We start from the raw sequence: 20,935 nt of genomic DNA, 5'->3' as shown, positions 1-20,935 counted from the left end.
TTTTTTAATTTTTAAGAGTTTTATGAGATACATACAGAAGAGCGCAAAAAATGTCTAATTTAAAGAGTCATTTAAAGCAAACACCTGTGTAACTCCCACCCTTTTCAACTGAAAGACTAGAACATTTGCAGCTCTCCAGAAGCTTTCCCCACCAGGTGCCTCTGCCCAAACACAGCCCCTCCCTACCCTCCAGAGATAACCACCCACCCTGACTTTTATAATAATCCTTTCTTTGGTTTCTCTTCTTTCTTCAACTTTATGCCTAAACACTGTAGCTCACTTTTGCCTGGTTTTGAAAGTTCTTAAGGACTTACACTGTATTTACTATTTTGTCTCTTGCTTTTTCCTTCAGTTGTTGTTTGGGAGATGTTATATATGGCGGTAGTTCATATCAAGTTTTAGTTTAAAAGGGATAAATAAATAAATAAATAAATAAATAAATAAATAAATAAATAAGAAAAGGTAGAATTTTTGTGTATTTTCACTTAGTATCTATCCCAAATCTAGAGTTTATCAGGTAGCCCAGGTTTGGGACACTTTTTATTTTATTTTATTTTATTTTATTTTACTATTATTTTTTTTTTATTTTAGTTTTTTGAAGTAGGCTTCATACCCAGCGTGAAGCCCAAGGTGGGGCGTGAACTGGCGACCCTGAGATCAAGACCTGAGCTGAGATCAAGAGTTGGATGCTTAACCCACTGAGCCACTCAGGTGCCCCAACTTTTCTTTGATTTGATTTTATGTTTTAAGATTTTATTTCTAAGTAATCTCTACACCCAGTGTGGGGCTCGAACTCACCACCTTGAGACCAAGAGTTGCGTGCTCCACTGACTGAGTCAGCCAGGTGCCCCTGGGATACTTTTAGTTAGGAAAACGCATTCTTTTCTCCTGCTCTTACACCCCCCACCTGAGAATGGGGGTCTCAGAGAAGAGTCGTTCCCCACCCCCCTTTCTGGCAGTGGCCGCTGGCCTCTCCGTCCTTTGGCTGGCGTTCTAGGAAGCAGCCACTCTGGAGGCCCTTGAGCTGCAGCTGGTCTCCTTCCAAGAGAGCTGATGGAATTATTTCTGGGGCCTGGAGACAGCTGGTGAGAGCCTGGAAAGCACAGCAGGGCTGAGGAATCTGCCAGAAGGCCCGCCTGGGGAAGGGCTATGCTGGCGATGGTGGCTAGCAGTCACAAGAGCCTGGTGTTTTCTGGCTGAAGCCTCAGTCCGGAGGTTGGGACCCTTGTCTCCAGCGTGTTTACACCTCCCTGACTTTCGTCCGGGGCCCTGGAGCAGCTAGCTGGGCTCACGGGTGGGGATGGACTCATATTTACTGGTATTTGCTGGTACTCGGTCTCCCCCAGCCTCAAACGAAAGCCCCCTGACCTCAGTGAGCAGGCGAGCACTTGAAAGGAGCAAGGGCATGGGCCGCGTGCACCTGGTGCCCCACAGCTGGCCTGTTCTGTCGAGGCGCCATGCCCGCTCGCAAGCACTCAGCTTCCCCTTCCCACAACTGCCCGGTTTCTCGCACAGCTAACCTGGAACAGGCGGTCTGCGGCTCCATTGCTTACCACCCTCTTGGGCTAATCCTTTGGAATTTCACTTTTGCCCTCCGTTCCCTAATGCGCGTGGCCACGCTGCACCAGGCCAGGTCGGATGAAGCCACGGGATTAAGACTTCTTGCTCGATCTTAGCCTAAGGACTCCCCCCAAGTGGGTCCGCGTACACCTTCCCCAGAAGCCAGGCCCACCTCTTGGGCTTCACTATAGCAGCTCCTTTGTCTTTGTTTGCTTGTGTGTTTGTTTTTAACCCTTCTTAAGAAGAAGCCTTTGTTCACCACACTCTCACCCATCTTATGGACAGATGGGTCCTCTTTGCCTGCCTGTCCTCCCAGTGTGGCCCGGGTGCTGGACTCTTATGGCTGACGGCTACCGGCTGAAGGGTCCAGCGTGACTCGGGGTGGGCATAACATCGGCCACAGCCTGTCCAGCCTCTGCCCTCTGTGTGCTACCCTTCAGCCTGACTGGCCCTTCTTCCTGCCTCCAGGTCCCCCCCTAGTCCCTGGAGATGCCTAAGCCCCAGATCCTCCTTTTACCTTCCTTTTACCCAGTTCTCCTTCCCCGTGGCTGGGTTCCGCCTCCAGAATCCCTCAAGACATTTTGCACGAAACTCCTAGGTGACCCAGACCAGGCCCACCACTCAGACCAGCCCTTGCTGCTGACAGTGGCCTAGTTGGGAGAGGAATTCAGGAAGAGTCTCAGGTTTCTGGGTGGGCCATTGGGAATGATGCAGCTGGTTTTGGAAAGGTTGAGTGCATGTGCCTGTGGAACATGCTAGTGGAATGGTCAGTGGGCATTTAGATGTTATAACGCACTCACATCCTCATTATTAGCATGGAATAGGTTCCAGATTCCTGCTTACCTTAGAAAGCGCGGTACTAAGTGATGAAGAAGTCAGTCGTCATAAGGCAGGTGAAGTGTGATCCTGAGATGTTGGGGAGAGGAGGTCATGGGGTGGTAACAGCTGTGATCTTGTCTTTTTTTATTTTTCCTTGTCACCTAATTGTTATTGGTCATTAGTCCATACAAATTAACTGGGGAAGTGGTTATGTCTGAGGGTGGGGGTGGGTGGGACGAAAGAGGTGTGGGGACTTCAACAGTAGTGACAATGGTGAATTCACAGTTGTTTGTCACTTTTCCTTATACCTGACACGTATGTCAGAACTACTGTTTTAGATCTACTCAAGAGTCCATAAAGCCAATTAAGAATGATAAAATTATACGGCTTTCATATTAGTAAAGAATTATTTAGTGCTGTATTATTTAGAAAGGCAGTTTACTAAACACTTAAATGTATTAACTTACAGCCTTGGCTGTTTCCCACTCACCTTAAACTTCCCTTTGTGGCTTTTGTGTTCTGTTGAATCTTTCATTTGTTCTCATTTGTCATCTCAAAGAGAATCCCCTTCCAGTACCATCCCAGAATGCTATAAGGGCAATGCCCCGCCCCCGCACACCTGTCCCCAACCCCCCTTTAGGGTCGGCTTTCCCCCTGCTCTGTTTCTCTTTCCTATATGCTGATCAGAAGAAGAAAAGCAGCTGTGTTTTTTTTTTTTTTTTTTGTCTTCTAACCACTGCCACGTACTGCCTTTTGATCCTTTGGCCAATGTTAGCTGCTTGGAGCAAAGGAAAAGCCACATCATTCAGTGTAGCCCCAGTGACCAGAACTGGCTTCTCCTTCCCCTCCAGTTAGCACTCCATTTACCATTAGGGTTGGCTGAGTAGGTCCTTCATGTCACAAGGGGGATGTGTAGCTCTTGCTTTGCACGTCCCTTCATATCACAGTGACCGAGCGTCTGTAAAATCACACATTCTTCTTTGGATTTGACCAAAAGAGGACATGTGAGTCTTAAACCAAGGCCTATTAAAAAGAAAATACATATGGGGCACCTGGATGGCTTAGTTGGTTAAGCGTCCGGCTGTTGATGTCGACTCAGGTCATGATCTCGAGGTTTGTGAGATGGAGCCCCGCGTCGGGCTCTGTGCTGACAGCGCAAAGCCTGCTTGGGACTCTCTCTCTGTCCCCCTCTCTCTCTGTCCCTCTCTCAACATGAATAAATAAACTTAAAAAAAAAAAAAGCCAAGAGAACATGACCTGAGCCAAAATTAAGAGTTGGACACTTAAGAGACTGAGCCACCCAGGCACCCCTTTAACAAGTTAGTTTTAAGGTCTTTATGCAAGAAGGATCCCCTTGGCACCCTTCTGGCCCCATGTGTCTTTGTCGAGCCCCAGAGTTCCCTGGCATCCTCCAGCTGAGCTGCTGGCAGGAGGCAGCTGTGCAGGACAGACCTTGCAGACTCTCCTTGTCTCGCACCTCCCTGCAGGCACAGGGGAGCTGGGAAAGGTGATGACAGACACAGGCAATTTCAAGACACAGTGTTGGGGTTGGCATTTCCTTGGCAGGGCTAACCCTGTGCGCCTTTTAGGAGCATGGGCTTGTGTGCATTTCATGAGCGAGAAGCAGCAGCTGCCATAACCTTGACTGTCCACCCGGCAGGATCCCCCCGCTGTGCAGTTCTGCACTGGAACAGCTTACAGCACTAAGCGGGGCAGAAGGGTGGGCGGTGCAGGAAATTTTCCTTTATCCAACAAGACAGTTATTAGATAGCAAATAGCAATTATTGTCACTGTTTTAAACATAAAGAGGCTTTCTCGGGAAAGACTGCACTCCCAGGTTAGACAGGGCTGTTTCCCCAGCTTGCACATCACCTTGTCTCTGCCCCAGCACTGGCTCAGGAGCATGAGGAATCCATGCCACGGAATTAGGAAATTGGGAAATACAAGCTGCATACAGTTGGATGAATCTTGGCATATCAAAGATATCCACCATCCTGCCGTGGAAGGCATCGTTGCTTCCCCAGATATGTTGTAGAATTCCTCAGATCTCCACATTTGCAGTTTACCGGCCCCCCTGTTGGTGCTGGACTGCTTCCCTTCTATTCAAGGTCACCGTTGGTAAAGTCCGGGGACTGAAGGGAAAGTCAGGGTAGACTTGATGAATCTATGCAGCTCTAGAATTCCATAGTTCTGATTTATTCCTTCTAATACCGTTTGACTATCTGGCATTTTTCCATTTCTGCCTGGGAGGACAGCCATGTGGTTTGAATTCTTTCATTTGCATAGACAACATAGCTGGGTGATCAGAGTTGTTGGTTAGACAAATGGGAATGTGGAATACCGCCAGAAGTCCTTAAAGGAGGTGACATCTATTTTAAGGCACAGTTGTCATTTAATGATGATTTGATGATAATGTTCATTTCTAATGTAATATCTTAGCTTAGGCTGCTATAATAAAAATACCACAGACTAAGTGGCTTAAACAACAGCAAATTATTCCCCACAGTTCTGAAGACTAAGAAGTCCAAGATCAAGGTGCTGGCCAATTTGTTTCCTGGTGAGGACTCTCCTCCCGGCTTGCGGATGACTACCTTTCTCTCTGTGTCCTCGCACGGGGTGGGGGCCCAGGCAGGAGATGGAGAGAGAGAGAGAGAGGGGTGGGGGAGAGAGAGAGATCTCCTGTCTCTTCTGATGAGGGCCCCAACCTCATGACCTAATTCCCTCCCACAGGCCCCAGCTCCAGATACTATCATGTTTGGGATTGGGACTTCAACATATGAATTTTGGGGGTGATACAAACATTCAGTCCACAGCCTATATGGCAAGCCAGTGGGCCAGACATGGGCTCTGTCTACGCAGTAACTGTGTTTGGAATAAACGAGTGATTTGAAGCATCACAAGTAAGTAAATCTGATACTGACCATGACCATGGATAAGAATGTTTTCTGAATATACTGCCCCCGCCAGAACAGAGGGAAAGACCGCCATAGCCCGTGGCACAATTGTGCTCAAAGCTTTTCCCTTCTGAGGGACTCTCCTAAGGGAGCCAAGGTATATTCCCCACTCACCCACCCGCTTACCCCATTATGTTCACGAACTCGTCTGTACACAGACAGAAGGCTTGCTGCAGAAAAAGACGCCAGAACATCTTTTCTTCCGTTTAGTTTAGCAAAGACTAGCAGGGAAATCTGTGGGAAGGTGGCGCTAATGAGGTTACTGGGGGAGGTGAGAAGCATAATGAGTGTCAACCGTCAATGGTGAGGGAGGCTAGGTGGGATGAGGCATCTTGGCCACGTAGACAATTTGGAAATCTAAAATTGGGGGGGAGGATACTGGTGTAGCAAGACAGTCTCACCATCAATCATCACACAGCCGGCTCACTCACTCACAGCTCTGGTCTCTGGTACACGGGTCAGAGACACCCAGTTTAAATCAGTACCCGTGGGGGCGCCTGGGTGGCTCAGTCGGTTGAGCATCCGACTTCAGCTCGGGTCATGATCTCACGATCCGTGAGTTCGAGCCCCGCTTCGGGCTCTGTGCTGCCAGCTCAGGGCCTGGAGCCTGCTTCGGATTCTGAGTCTCCCTCTTTCTCTGCCCCTCGCCCGCTCATGCTCTGTCTCTCTCTGTCTCAAAAATAAATAAAAACATTAAAAAAAAATTTTTAAAGTCAATACCTGCTAATTTTTTTTTAATGTTTATTTATTTTTGAGAGAAAGAGACAGAGCGTGAGCAGGGAGGGGCAGAGAGAGAGGGAGACACAGAATCCAAAGCAGGCTCCAGGCTCTGAGCTGGCAGCACAGAGCCCGACGCGGGGCTCAAACCCATGAACTTCAAGATCATGACCTGAGCCGAAGTCAGACGTTTAAACGACTGACTGAGCCACCCAGGTGCCCCTAAACCAATATGTGTTAACTTTGTTTTCAGGTTTTTAAAATTTTTTTTTTCAACGTTTATTTTTATTTTTGGGACAGAGAGAGACAGAGCATGAACGGGGGAGGGGCAGAGAGAGAGGGAGACACAGAATCGGAAACAGGCTCCAGGCTCTGAGCCATCAGCCCAGAGCCCGACTCGGGGCTCGAACTCCCGGACCGTGAGATCGTGACCTGGCTGAAGTCGGACGCTTAACCGACCGCGCCACCCAGGCGCCCCTATTTTCAGGTTTTTAGACAAGAAGTATATCCTCTACACTTTAGTTGCTCTGTAACACAATTTGTGTCTCTCTCACCCACTAGAGAGAATGAAATTAGAGTATTTTTTTAAAGTTTATTTATTTTGAGAAAGAGAGAGGCAGAGAGAGAATCCTAAGCACCCTCAGTGTGGAGCCCAACATGGGGCTCGAACTCACGGAACCGTGAGATCCTGGCCTGAGCCGAAACCAAGAGTCAGACCTTAACCAACTGAGCCACCTAGGTGCCCCAATTAGAGTATTTTAGTGCACACAAATGTTCATTTTAAGAAGACAATGTCCGAAAGCATCACGGACAGGGAGTGAGTATACTAAGGAACCGTGCTATGATATTATCCAAACACAACAGCACAGCCCTAGAGTGTTCTGAGGCCTCAGTCGCCCCAAAAGGCTGAAGGCCCGCAGGCAGTTCTGATGACAGCAGTCCCTAGTCTGAAGCCGAAAGTCTGCCAGAGGGTGGGGGAAGGAGCTCAGAGCATCCACCGAAATGACTCCACCAGGCGGCTTGAGATCCAGGCTCTGGGTCGCACGGCCTCCATGTTGGCATATGGTGCATGGCCGGGGATGTCGGCTCTTGTGTTAGTCTGCTCAGGCTGCCACAACAAAATACCACAGACTGCAGGGCTTATACAATGAAATTTATTTTCTCACAGTTCTGAGGCTGGAAGTCTAAGATGAGGGTGTCAGTGTGGTAGGTTTCTGGTGAGAACTCTCTTCCTCGCTGGTAGACAGCTCCTTTCTTACAGGGCCTTTTTTCAGCGCTTATGCAAAGCACATGGGGGTGGTGGGTTGGGGACTCAGCCCTCTGGTGTCTCTTCTACTAACCTTGTGGGATCAGGACGGCACCTTATGACCTCCTTTAGCCTTAAAATTTTGCTCAGGGGCTCATCTCCAAACGCAGCCACACTGGAGGTTAGGGCTTTAGCGTATGAATTTTGGAAGGACACAAACTTTCGGTCCACAACAGCTCTAGACAAGTGTCTGGCTTTCAATCCCTGCTTTGTTACAAGTTAGCTATGTGACCTTGAGGAGGTTTCTTTAACTTTCTAAACCTCAGCCATCTCTGTGGCAGTAATGGGGCAATAATGGTATCTACGTCAGAGCGTTGTAAGGATCAGATAAGATCATGTGTGTGACAGGTTTGGTGAGGGCCCAGTGTACAGGAGGTGTGCACTAATTTTTAACATTATTAACAGGGTCCTCTACGTTCTGAGAATGAGTTCCCTCTAAAGGTATCCTGGGAATCCAGTCCCTTCAGAGCTGGGTTAACCTTCATGGATTTCTACAAGGAAGATGAAAAGACGGGTCGGGTCGGGGACCCAACCCAAGGGTTCTAGAGAAAGGATTGAGTGTTACAATTGGTAGTAGCTCTATCCGCTCCTCCCATAAAGGAGGCATCGGGAGGAACTGAGCCCTCCACCGGAATGAAGGGTCACATTGGATGCCTCTGGCTTCTTTTTAGCTTTAAAAAAAAAAAAAAAAACCTTCTCAACATAACTTCTCAGGTTATGAAAGGTAACCCAAGTTTATTGTATATAGTTTGAAAGTACAGAAAACTATAAATAACATAAGAATCGCCTGTAACTCTTCTATCCAGAGCGAACTCTAATGACTTTTCTTTAAACTCAGGTAGACCTGACTATGAACCCGATCCTTCTCCTGGAGTGGTGTGGCCTTTAATTTCCAAAACTTGTGTTTCCTCCTCTTAAGATGGGGCTAATGTTCCTGCCTCGTTCCCACTTCTCAGGGTTGCCCCGTGGTTGAATGCATGGAAAATGCCAGACACGGGGTGTTAGCTTACCAAGAGCTATTGCTCTCGTTTCTCTTGAAGAAGATACCCTTGGCTTTTGACAACAGCATCAAAGCTAGGACAAGAATCCCCAGTAATTTATTATCGCATCGCCCTTCAAAGTCCCGACCCTCCAGGTGTATACTCTGAAGTATGTGTTCTAGATTAATAAGCAAGTCAATATTCTCATTTACAACACTGACATAAACAAGTTGCCAGCATAAATATTCCTACTTTTCCTCTTGCCCTAAAGTAGCTTTAAAAGGTGAGGATTATATATTTGCACAGAGGGCTGGGGCGGGGGGGTGTCTTCTTTCGGCCACCCCTACCACCACCACCACTTCCCTCTTCTAGTGCAAACTGAGAAGGTGCGTCTCTTCTTTCGTGGTCACACTTGGCCTTGACTTCGTAATGAGAGAGAGGGAGATTGCATCTCTTAGGCTCTCCGGGCTTCCTTTGGCCAGAGTGCTTATGTCCATCACCTGAGAACAAACTCATTTCCCAGTTGCATATTAAATTAAAACTCCAGTTTTCAGGTTTTAGGACAAAAGATCTGAAATAATATTCAGCTTCCTCCCAACTTCAGGCAATAAGCTTGTGGCCGTGATGGTCCCATTTTCCCATCTCTCCAGTCCCATTTTCTCATCTCACTACCGCCTCTCTGCCCAGTACCTTCCTCACTAGGAGAGGGGCCCCTTCTCCCCAGAGCTTGTAATGATACCTGGTGGGGAGCAGATGTTCCCGGGAAACAGCTGTTGTGGTCCACTCCCACCACCTGTGTTGTTCCCCAGCACCACCCCAGCAGCAGCCCCCCAAAGGGCCAGCCCCTCCTAACAGCAGGAGAGCCTGGTGGTTGACGCTGTGAATAAGCACAGTAAACTTTCTTGGTGTTGAGATTCCAGGCACTCCAGACTGGTCATCTTGACAAAAACAAACTGCTTAATCAAGTGTATCTAGGAGAGCAGGCTAAGATCTCCAGATAGCTGACTTACCTCCTTTCAAGAGGTATTCCTTCAACAGGTTCTAAAGCCTTTTCATCCTGGGACACAGCTTCCCCACAACTTATCTGGTGGCAGGCAAATGAAATGGCAAGAAGAAGAGGACATCTGTTGGTGCCCTGGCTCTGTCCACAGGTTTTTGCTGTATTGGAAAAGTGACAAAAGCTGAGCATTATCCTGAACGTAGAGTTGCCAGATATCCCAGGAAACAAATATGGAACAGCCTACCATTCACTGCTTTAAACCACCTGATCATGTTGGGGGTGCAACAAGTGTAGCAAGGCCATTCATTCACTTGTTCACTGGTTCTGAGTATCGTATACAGGAGGCTGGGGATGAGGAGGGAACAGAAACAATGATCGTTGATTATACTGTTGACTTGGAGGACCTTAGTTCACAGATGCAGATAGACTCCAAGGCCATGAAGTCTGTGAAGGGGCAGGGAGTCAGGAAGTCTTCTCAGAAAGGGGGACAATTGAATTGGGTCCCAAGGAATGAGAAGTTTACCAAGTAGAAAGGTGGGCTTCATCTGAGCCTTGGGGAGACCCTGCAATGGCGAGGTCTCCGTCCCCCTGGCCAAACTTTGTCCTATATTTTCTAGGCCTAAATGAAAAGCATTTCTGTTCAGATACCTAAGGGTCAGGAGAGTTGTAGATCCAACCAAAGTGGGCTCCCTGGATGGAATTCTGATTCGCTCACCGTGACCGCAGCTGTCTGAGCACTGACCCCTTCCCCTGTGTACCTCCCCCTTCACGCCTCCAGCCCCACAGTGGCTCCCCCGTACATCCCCCACTCTGCTCACAGCCTCTTGCTCCTCGATGCTCCCAGGAGCTCCTGCCTCCAGATGTACAGAGAGAACAGCTGTATATTCTTACCTCTTCTGCATCTTCACATATCTTCTTCCTTTGAGCCTTGAACTCAGCCTTTCTTGAGTCTGTTTCCTCTTCTGTGGATGGGCATGATAATAGCTTCCTCACAGATTTGTTGGAAGGATCAAATAAAATAAACTATGTTAGTTGACAGGGACCTGGCTTCCATTGATGACGGCCGTCATTCTTCCCATGCTGTAAGACCTTACATCACAAATAATCTCTTATTCTCCTAGAACTTCAGTCTTTCCTTTGACTCTTTCCTAGCTGCTTGAAAAATCTTGGGTCTTCTCTGTCCTAAATTGGTATCTTACCTCAGCCATATTCCTCAGCCCATTTTATGGCTTCTTTTATTCACAAAGAATTGACAAATTCCCACAAACTTGCCTTCAACCACCATTTATCAAAGACTTGTTCATCTCCAAAACTGGTCAAGATCTCCTTGTGGTCCCTATTCCCCTCCACTGCATGGCCACATTTAATGCTAATGGAAGGGAGTTCCAAGAGGAAGAGAATGGTTAGTGGTCAAACGTGGCCACTCAGTGTATGTTCCATTCTGAGTTGATTTTTTTATAAGATTTGAGATTTAAGCCAAGGTTTATTTTTTGTCTATGGATATCCAATTGCTCCAATACCATTTGTTAAAAAGACTATCTTTCCCCCCCCACCGCCATCAAATTGCTTTTTTGTAACTTTGTCAGAAATCGGTTGACCATACTTGCATGGGGATATTTCTGGGTCTTTATTCTGTTCCACTGATCTTTGTGTCTATCCCTCCATTCATATCACAAAGTCTTGATTACTGTAGCAATGTAGTAAGTCTTGAAATCAGGTAGACCGATCCTTCCCACTTTATTCATCTTTGTCAAAATTATTTTAGCTTTGTCATTTCACATAAACTTTAACAATAAGCTTGCCTCTATCTACAAAATATTTTTGCTGAGATACAAACTACATTAAACATGTATATCCATTAGGGGGAAATTGATATATTACTATGTTGGGTATTCCGATCCATGAACATGGTATGTCTCTCCACTCACTTAGATCTTTGATTTCTTTCATCAGCATTTTGTGGTTTTCAGCAGACAAATCCTGTATATGTTTTCTTAGATTTATGCCTATGCATTTAAAGTTTTTTGCATCATGTATATGTGTTCATTGCTAGTATATCGAAAAACTAACTTCTTATCTTGGTCTTTTATCTTGCATTCTTGCTGAACTCACTTGTACTAGGAGTGTTTTGTGGGTTTTTTTTTAAGAGAGAAAGCACGAACAGGCAAAAGGGGCAAAGGGAGAGAGAAAGAGAACCTTAAGAAAGAGAACCTCTATGCTGAGCATGGAGCCTGATGTGGGGCTTGATCCCACAACCCCAGGATCACTAACTACCTGAGCAGAAACCAAGAGTCAGATGCTCAACCGACTGAGCCACACAGGCACCCCCTAGGAGATTTGTTGTTGTTTTTTTTTTTTGTAGATTCTTTGGTATTTTTTACATAGACCATCATGTCATCTACATATAGAGAGTGTTTTATTTTTTCTTTTTTGATCTATATGAAATATATTTCTATTTCGATTTCATTTAATTCGTTTATAGTGCTGGCTAGAATTCCCTTTATTGACTAGCAGTGATAGTGGACTGCTCGCCTTATTTCCAGTGGACACCCTCGCCTTATTTCCAATTATAGGTGGAAAGCATTCAACCTTTTTTTTTTTTCTTTTTAATGTTTATTTATTTTTGAGAGAGAGAGCATGAGCAAGGAGGGGCAGATAAAGGGGGAGAGAGAGAACTCCAAGCAGGCTCTGAGCTTGTCAGTACGGAGCCCAACGTAGGGCCCAAACCCACGAACTGTGAGATCATGACCTGAGCCAAAATAAAGAGCTGGATGCTCAACCGACTGAGCCACTCAGGCACCCGAAGCATTCAGTTTTTAATCATTAAGTCTTATGTTAGCTATAGGTTTTTCACAGGTGTTCTTTATTAAATTTAGGAAGTTAACTTTTATTCCTACTTTTCTGAGAGTTTTTATCACGAATGGATGTTGAATTTTGTCATATGTTTTTTTCTGCATCAAATGATATGATTATGTGATTTTTCTTCTTTAGCCTGTTAATATGGTGGATTACATTGATTGAATTTTCAAATATTGAGCCAACATTGCATCCCTGGAATAAATCCCATTTACATGGTGTAGAATTCTATTTACACATTGCTGAATTCTACTTGCTAATATTTTGTTAAGAACTTTTTTTTTTTTTTTTTTTTTTGAGAAACAAGAGTGTGAGCAGGGGGAGGGGCAGAGAAAGGGGGAGAGAGGATCTGAAGCAGGCTCAGAACTGACAGCCCAATGCAGGGCTCTAACTCATGCGCTGCAAGATCATGACCTGGGCCAAAGTCTGATGCTCAACCGACTGAGCCACCCAGGCGCCCCTTGTTAAGAACTTTTTAATGTATATTCATGAGGGATATTACCCTATAGTTTTCTTTTTTTGGCACTGTCTTTGTCTGGCTTTGGTATCTGAGGAATACTGGTTTCATAAAATGAGTTGGGAACATTTCCTTCTCTTCTGTTTTCTGGAAGAGATTGGCATTAATTCTTCTTTAAGCATATGGTAAAGTTCTCTAGCTTTTAAAAATAGTGGTTCCAGGGGTGCCTGGGTGGCTCAGTCAGTTGAGCATCTGACTCTTGGTTTCGGCTCAGGTCATGATCTCAGGGTTCATGAGTTGAGCCCCACATTGGTCTCTGCGCTGACAGTGCGGAGCCTGCTTGGGATTCCCTCTCTCTCTGCCCTTCCCTCCCCTGCTCACTCGCTCTCTCTCTCTCTCAAAATAAATAAATAAACATTTTGAGAGAGACTGAGACAGCGCGAATGGGGGAGAGGCAGAGAGAGAGGGGGACAGAGAATCTGAAGCCGGCTCTGCTGACTGCAGAGGGCCCGATGTGGGGCTCAAATCCACAAACCAGGAGATCATGACCTGAAGCAAAGTCCAACGCTTCACCAACTGAGCCACCCAGGCGTCCCTAAAATTTTTTTATAAGTTTATTTATTTAGAGAGAGAGAGAGAGAGAGAGAGAGCGAGCAGGGGAGGGGCAGAGAGAGAGAGAGAGACAGAGAATCCCAATCAGGCTCTGCACTGTCAGTGCACAGGCCGATGCAGGGCTCGAACTTGAGAACCGTGAGATAATGACCTGAGCCAAAACCAAGAGTCAGACACGTAACCAAGTGAGCCACCCAGGCGCCCCCCCGCCCCACAATCTTTTTTTCAAATAGTGGTTCTGGGGGACCCAGTCTGGAGCACATAAAGCTGAATCTCTGGGGGTGGAGCTTTAGTGCAGGTGCTTTGCAAAGGCTCTGCCAATGAGCTTATTCATGTGCAGCCAGCTGTGGAGCTTACTGTGGTAGTAGTGGCCTTGAGGCAGACATGGGAGAGCCAGCTGGAGCCGAATCCACCTGAAGAATGACACGGATTCAACAACTGTGAGGCTTGGAGAATTTGGCTCTGTGAGACACGCCCCAGGAGTCCCTGATACCTTTGGGACCGTATGGTACAGTGGGGACACTGTTTACACAAGACCTGTGGTTTGACTTGGCTACTGAGAAGCCATAAATCCCTTACTCAGCAGTTTCAGCTTTCTGATTGGTAAAATGCCACTCCTTGGGTTGTTCTGGAACTAAAACAACACAGTAGATGGGAAAATGCTTTAGAACCTACACATCATTTTGGGAAGGTAGACACTGATGTTTCTTTGGGCCCCGGATGCACCCTTACTGCCACTGTGTCGTGATTCCCAATAAGTCTCACTATGAGGTCAGTGGGAGGCTTGTGACCCCAGCTGGTTGTAGGACCCGTGTTCTCAGGCCATGGGGAAACTTCCTCCCCCTCCCTGCTCACTTACTCTGCCCATGGGGTTTGGACTCTGATAGGAAGAAGTGGGACCTTGGTTACAGTGAAAAGGGACTTTGACCTTGACTGGTGCCTCCCTTTCACCCTCCATAGGAACATGCTTGCCAATTCAGGCAGCGTGAGGATTCTCATCAAGGGAGGCAAGGTGGTGAACGATGACTGCACCCACGAGGCTGACGTCTACATTGAGAATGGCATCATCCAGCAGGTGGGCCGTGAGCTCATGATCCCCGGAGGGGCCAAGGTGATCGATGCCACTGGGAAGTTGGTGATCCCTGGAGGCATTGACACCAGCACCCACTTCCATCAGACCTTCATGAACGCTACATGCGTGGACGACTTCTACCACGGGACCAAGGTAATGTTCCTGTTCGCTGAAGGTGCGTTCCTTCCCTTTCGGTTTCTTCTGTTTGTGGGGTTGCTCCAGACTAGACCCATGTGAACAGGATGCCCCTGCTGTATTGCTAAAAGGACGAGGGTGCTCTCATGGGGCCACTGTGGCAGCTGACATAGGAAATTCCAGGCTAGATGTCATAGATCTCCATGGCTACCGAAAAGGAGGTATGTAGGCCTGTTTTACCGATCACATCACTTACCCGTGTGCCGAGGCCGGGAACTGATTTTTATTTTTATATGGTTACATCATGTAATGCAGACCTAGAAGAAGAAGAGAATCATAGCTGGTGTTTGTTGCTATGCATGTATGTGACAGGGAGTGTGGTATTGATCTGAAGAACTCCTTTATGGATGATCAGCTAAATTAATTCCCCAAAGATTGTGAAAAATAGATATGCTTCTTCTAGATGATTTTAATGGCAGTAATTATGAAACAAACATGGCTAGCGATCTTGGATTATCTCTCCTAGCTTGTTCATTATTTTTAAAAACAGCTGGAAAAAAAAAAAAACCTGGTAGTGGGGCCTCTTTTAGAGGGAGTTGTCATGGGCAAAATTTACTGTTATTGAGCTGAGCCAGAGCTGTGGTATGTGCTGAATGCAGAATACGAAAACCAAATGAATTAGGAGGAAATTAACATTTTGCAAAAAAAGTCACGTGTGGATTCTTTTACCCTTCTGTGCTCCCGAACCTCTGTTATTGCTGTCACTCCTCTGCATTGTAATTACCTGTCACATGCCAGCCTTTCCCTGAACACCAGACTATGGGGTCCTTATGGCCTTGATGATATTCCTCTGCTTTCCCAGATCCTGGAACTGACCAGAAACCGGAATAACTACCCAGTAAATGTTTGTTGACTGAATAAGTGAACAGTGCTTATACATCAAAGTTACCTATGAAGGTTTTTTACCTTTTTAAAAAAAAAAAAATGTTTATTTATTTATTTTTGAGAGAGAGAAAGAGAGAGAGAGAGAGAAGGGGAAGAGCAGAGAGAGAGAGAGAGACAGAATTTCAAGAAGGCTCTGTGCTACCAGCACAGAGCACAACGTGGGGTTCACACTCATGAACCAGGAGATCATGATCTGAGCCAAAATCAAGAATCGGACACTCAACTGACTGAGCCACCCGGGTGCCCCTGAAGATTTTTTTAAATGTAGAATTAAATCAATTTCAAGGACCACAAGTCCCTGACCCTGGAGGCAGCCTCTTCTACTGTCTGACCTAACAAAGGACTTGGCCTCTAACACTCTCTGGGCAAAAGGGATCCACTAGCTACCGGTCCGGGGACTGTAGTCAGCCCTCTGTCCTACTTTGGCCCACAGCCTCAAATCCCCACGGCCCTCCACCCTATAATGCTGCCTCTGCTCTACCGGGGCTTCTCAGGGAGCCCTTCTCCCATGCTTAGGTGTCTCCCCTTAGGATCCATTTTCCTGGGGGTTCAGAGGCTCCTGCTAGGCAGTGACTGATGAGGCTCTGCAAACCCACCCCTGAGGAGTCTGGCTCGGGCAGGCAGAGGCTGGCCTTGGGGTCACAGTTCTATGGGCAGTTGGCCTCTAAGGTCTCCCTGAAGATATGTTCCCATCCTGCTGCAGGAGCAGCAGACCAGACCCCCGGACAGCTGAGCTGTGAGGAGTCACAGTCGCCGTAGCCCAGCCGGTTCTAAGGCAAGGATGGGCTTAGGACTAATACTCCAGAATCCAGAGCCAAATCTGCCTACTCTAGCAGAGCCCAGAGAAGAGAGGCAGTAGGCAGACCCTTCCTGCTTTCTCTTCTGAGAATTCCCCCAGGGCCTGTGAGTAAGGCTTCACTGAGGAAATGGGGAGCCCCAGCCCCATCAACTTCTGCAGGGTACACGAGTGGCAGGACTTTTTTGAAGGGAGTGAGCACATCCACTTCACCATCCCCAAGTACTGGAGCCAGGCCAGGCCTGTTTGGTTTATGGTCATTGTACTGTTATTTTTGTTGAAGCAGAGCATATATACAGAAAAGTATGCAAATTGTAAGTATACAGAATTGTCACAACTGAACACACCCTTGTAATCAGCACCCATATTGAGAAACCAGATTTTACCAGCACCAAAGTGCCCCTCCTTATGCCCCCTCCCAGTCACTACTTACCAAGGATAACCACTATCCTGACTTTTTATACCATTGTTTGAAAAAAAAAAAACAAACAGCTTAGCAATCCCTATCAAAGTAACACCAGCATTCTTCACAGAGCTAGAACAAATAGTCCTAAAATTGGTATGGAATCAGAAAAGACCCCGAATAGCCAAAGCAATCCTGAAAAAGAAAACCAAAGCAGACATCACAATTCCAGGCTTCAAGACATACTACAAAGACGTAATCATCAAGACAGTATGGTAAGGGCACAAAAACAGACACACAGATCAGTGGAATAGAATAGAGAACCCAGAAATAGACCCACAAACATGGCCAATCAATCTTTGACAAAGCAGGAAAGAATATCCAATGGAAAAAAGACAATCTGTTCAGCAAAAGGTGTTGGGAAAACTGGAGAGCGACATGGAGAATGAACCTGGACCACTTTGTTACACCATACACAAAAATAAACTTAAAATGGACAAAAGACCTGAGCGTAAGACAGGACACCATCAAAATCTTAGAGGAGAAAACAGGCGACAACCTCTTTGACCTCAGCCACAGCAACTTCTTACGGAACGTGTCTCTGGAGGCAAGGGAAACAAAAGCAAAAATGAACTACTGGGGCCTCAAGATAAAAAGCTTCTGTACAGTGAAGGAAACAATCAGCAAAACTAAAAGGCAACTGACAGAATGGGAGAAGATGTTTGAAATGACATAGCAAATCAAGGGTTAGTATCCAAAATCTATAAAGAACTCACCAAACACAACACCCAAAAAACAATCTAGTGAAGAAATGGGCAAAAGACATGAATAGACACTTTTCCAAAGAAGACATCCAGATGGCTAACAGACACATGAAAAAATGCTCCACATCACTCATCATCAGGGAACTACAAATCAAAACCACGAGATACCACCTCACACCTGTCAGAATAGCTAAAATAAACAACTCAGGCAACAACAGATGCTGGCGAGGATGCGGAGAAAGAGGATCTCTTTTGCACTGCTGGTGAGAATGCAAACTGGCGCGGCCACTCTGGAAACAGTATGGAAGTTCCTCAAAAAATTAAAAATAGAGCTACCCTACGACCCAGCAATTGCACTACTAGGTATTTATCCAAGGGATACAGGTGTGCTGTTTCGAAGGGACACATGCACCCCCATGTTTATAGCAGCACTATCAACAATAGGCAAAGTGTGGAAAGAACCCAAATGTCCATCGACTGATGAAGGGATAAAGAAGATGTGGTGGATGTGGCATGTGTGTGTGTGTGTGTGTGTGTGTGTGTGTGTGTATAATGGAGTATTACTCAGCAACCAAAAAGAATGAAACCTTGCCATTTGCAGCAACATGGATGAAACTAGAGGGTATTATGCTAAGAGAAATTAGTCAGAAAAAGGCAAATGTCATGTGACTTCACTCCTATGTGGAATTTAAGATACAAAACAGAAGAACAAAAGGGAAAGGAAGCAAAAATAAGATTAAAAACAGAGAGACAAATCATGAGAGATTTTTAAATACAGAGAACAAACTGAGGGTTGCTGGAGGGGTGTTGGTGGGTGGATGGGCTAAATGGGCAAGGGGCATTGAAGGAGGACTCTTGTTGGGATGAGCACTGGGTATTATACGTAAGTGATGAATCACTAAATTCTATTCCTGAAATCATTGTTACACTATATGTTAACTAACTTGGATGTAAATTGAAAGTAAATAAATTTTTACAAAAAGATCATAGAAACCAAAAAAACAAAACAAAACAAAACCCAACAGCATAATTGAGATATAATTCAGACATCATACAGTTAAGTAAGTAAGTAAGTAAGTAAGTAACTAAAGTATAGAAGTCCATGATTTTAGGTATATTCACCATAGATTGGTCCTGGCTGTTTATATAAATAAAATTAAGTGGTTTGTACCTTTGCATTAGCTTCCTTTGCTCAGTATTATTTTTGTGAAATTCATTCATGTTGAACTTATTCACTTTCACTGCTTTATTGTTTGATGTACCACATATTGGCATTATCAATGCCAATAATACCGTTGCTGTGAATGTTCTTGTACATCTTTCAGCAAATGTATGATCACATATCTGTCGAGCGAGCACATTCCTAGGAGTAGAATTGCTGGGTCATAGGGGTACATGCGCTCAGCTTTAGGATAGGCCACCAAATTATCTTCCCAACTGATTGTAACAATGAATACTCCCAGCTGTAATATAAGAGAGGCCATAGTATTTACCACCAACAGGACTCTGATTACCACCGGGGTCCCTGCTGGGGTCGATTCTGTAGTGTGCTCGAGCGTCGCGCCCAAAATTGTAGCTTTCTGGCTCCTGTCTCCACTTGGGAGACCTTCAGTCTAAGGTCAGATGCCATGCTGTCACCACGCTGTCTACCAGCCTCTCAGAGGGCAGGCTGGCCTTCTTTGTCTTATTTTTCACATTGTCATCTGCCGGGACCTCATTAGCCAGGAGTGGCAGGTTTTCCCCTGAGAGCCTTTAGCTCTTTATAGCCGATGAAAACCCCAGCACACGCATCTTTGTGCAAGGTGGTGGGTAACTCCTGATCTTTTCCAGGCTTCTCATCCATGGGAGCAGCTGCCTCTGCAAAACACGTAAAAGCCCCTCTGTGATTTAAGGGCCCCCAGTGCATGTCAGGCCCTAGTTGTGCAGTGTTTAAAGACCCAAAGATCCTACCCACGCTGGCTACCAGCATCCCCCAAACCAACCCTTTGTTATGTCCATACTAAGCAAGATTGGATCTTGACGCCCTTGTGCTCGAGCCCTTATATTGAGCATCTGTTTCCTAACGTAGCCCCTGACTCAGCCTTCCCTGGATCCCATCTATAGACCCTGCCCAAAATTCTGCCACAGTCTCCCAGCCTCCCAAGAGCCGGTTTCCTGCCCCAGTACTCCCACCCCTCCATTCCTGGATTTCCCCTTCACCTTGGTGCTCCTACAGGGGGACACTTGGGCTTCCTCTTTCTTCTAGTCGCTGACCATCTCCCAGGGAGAGAAAATGCTCTCCTGTTGCAGTGCTGCTCCAGGGACATGTCGATTTAATTATTCACATGGCCTGTGGCACTCGTTCAGAGGCCGTGGACCCTGATAGACCAACGCTGACCTACTTTGTACATTCTAAGAAAGGTAGCAGTTGATTGGCTTGAAGCATCTGGATTTATAATAGAATAATAATCCTAAGGAAAAGCTCACCCAAGTGATTAGCCTAGAGAGAAAGAGAGATCAAGTTGCATCTTTTTGTTCTTGTCCGACAGATCCGCGGGGCCTTGAACTCTGCGCCCCCTAAGCTATTGCGTGCCTGTCAATTTGGCGGCAGCAGCCAGGGCTGGGAAAACAAAACAGTTGAAAGCCTGGCTCTTTCGAGAGCATCTGGGTCTCCATTGTACTGGGTCTAAGGGGATTTCTCTAGCACTTTAACAAATGCTTCGCCTGCTTTCAGACCCTGTGGCAGGCGCTGCCTGGCACCCCTGGCTCTGCATCCCACGCGCACAGCGGGCCCTTGATCCTCCTCCCCGCCTCCTCACACCCTCCCGACCTGCGGGCCCTGCCCTCCCCGGCCCAGAACCTAGGTTTCCCGGAAGCGGAGCGCCAAGACCACCTGCTTGTTAATAATGCAGACCCCATTGAAGAAAGAGCTTGTCTCCCGCGGGGAGGCAAGGCCAGGATTTCAGATGGGTCATGAGGTCTTTTATTGTTATTCTCCTTAACTTACTTATAAGTTATATTTATTCTCTTGTGTGTAGCTAATGCTACATAATGAAGAATGTTAACGCAGGGTCTTGAGATCCACCCCACCAATGGCTCTCCGCAGCGAGGTGGGAATATCAGAATCAGGCTTTTTAAGCTATAGGCACAGCCCCTTCACTAAGATGTTGATAGAGGGGGCAGGCATGGGCAATCGGAAAAAGCTTCTAGATGCCTTTTCTGCTTTCCCACTTCTCCGAAAATATATTAAGCACCACCATCTTGGCCAGTGGTTTTCAACCCTTAGAAACAAATTACAGTAGAACAACTCGGGGAATTTTTTACGACACCAGTACCCAGGGCCCATGCCAGACCGGTGAAATCCGTGCCTCTAGGTCTGCCTCTTCCTCCATCAGTATTTTTTTTTTAATCTTTTATTTTATTATTTTTGAGAGAGAGAGTGTGAGCACGGGAGGAGCAGAGAGAGAGAGGGAGACAGAGAATCCAAAACAGGCCCCAGGCTCTGAGCTGTCAGCACAGAGCCTGATGCGGGGCTCGAACTCACAGACTGTGAGATCATGACCTGAGCTGAAGTTGGACG

At 46.4% G+C, this 20,935-nt stretch overlaps 1 protein-coding gene across 3 annotated transcripts in view; it reads left to right on the top strand.

Moving 5' to 3' along the window:
* Window positions 1–20,935, top strand: part of DPYSL5 (dihydropyrimidinase like 5) — a 102,160-nt gene that overhangs the window by 31,254 nt on the left and 49,971 nt on the right. For 2 of the 3 annotated variants that reach the window (XM_047852953.1, XM_047852951.1), the window contains exon 2: window positions 14,222–14,486. In XM_047852953.1, coding sequence (XP_047708909.1) covers window positions 14,226–14,486 — 261 coding nt within the window. In that variant the 5' untranslated portion in view covers window positions 14,222–14,225. Of the gene's footprint in view, window positions 1–591; window positions 712–14,221; window positions 14,487–20,935 lie in introns of all 3 variants that reach the window. The other variant, XM_047852952.1, reaches the window with a different exon arrangement.

Source organism: Prionailurus viverrinus, chromosome A3 (genome assembly GCF_022837055.1).
Source record: "Prionailurus viverrinus isolate Anna chromosome A3, UM_Priviv_1.0, whole genome shotgun sequence".
Classification (NCBI taxonomy): domain Eukaryota; kingdom Metazoa; phylum Chordata; class Mammalia; order Carnivora; family Felidae; genus Prionailurus; species Prionailurus viverrinus.
This window is presented reverse-complemented; position numbering and strand designations above follow the sequence as displayed.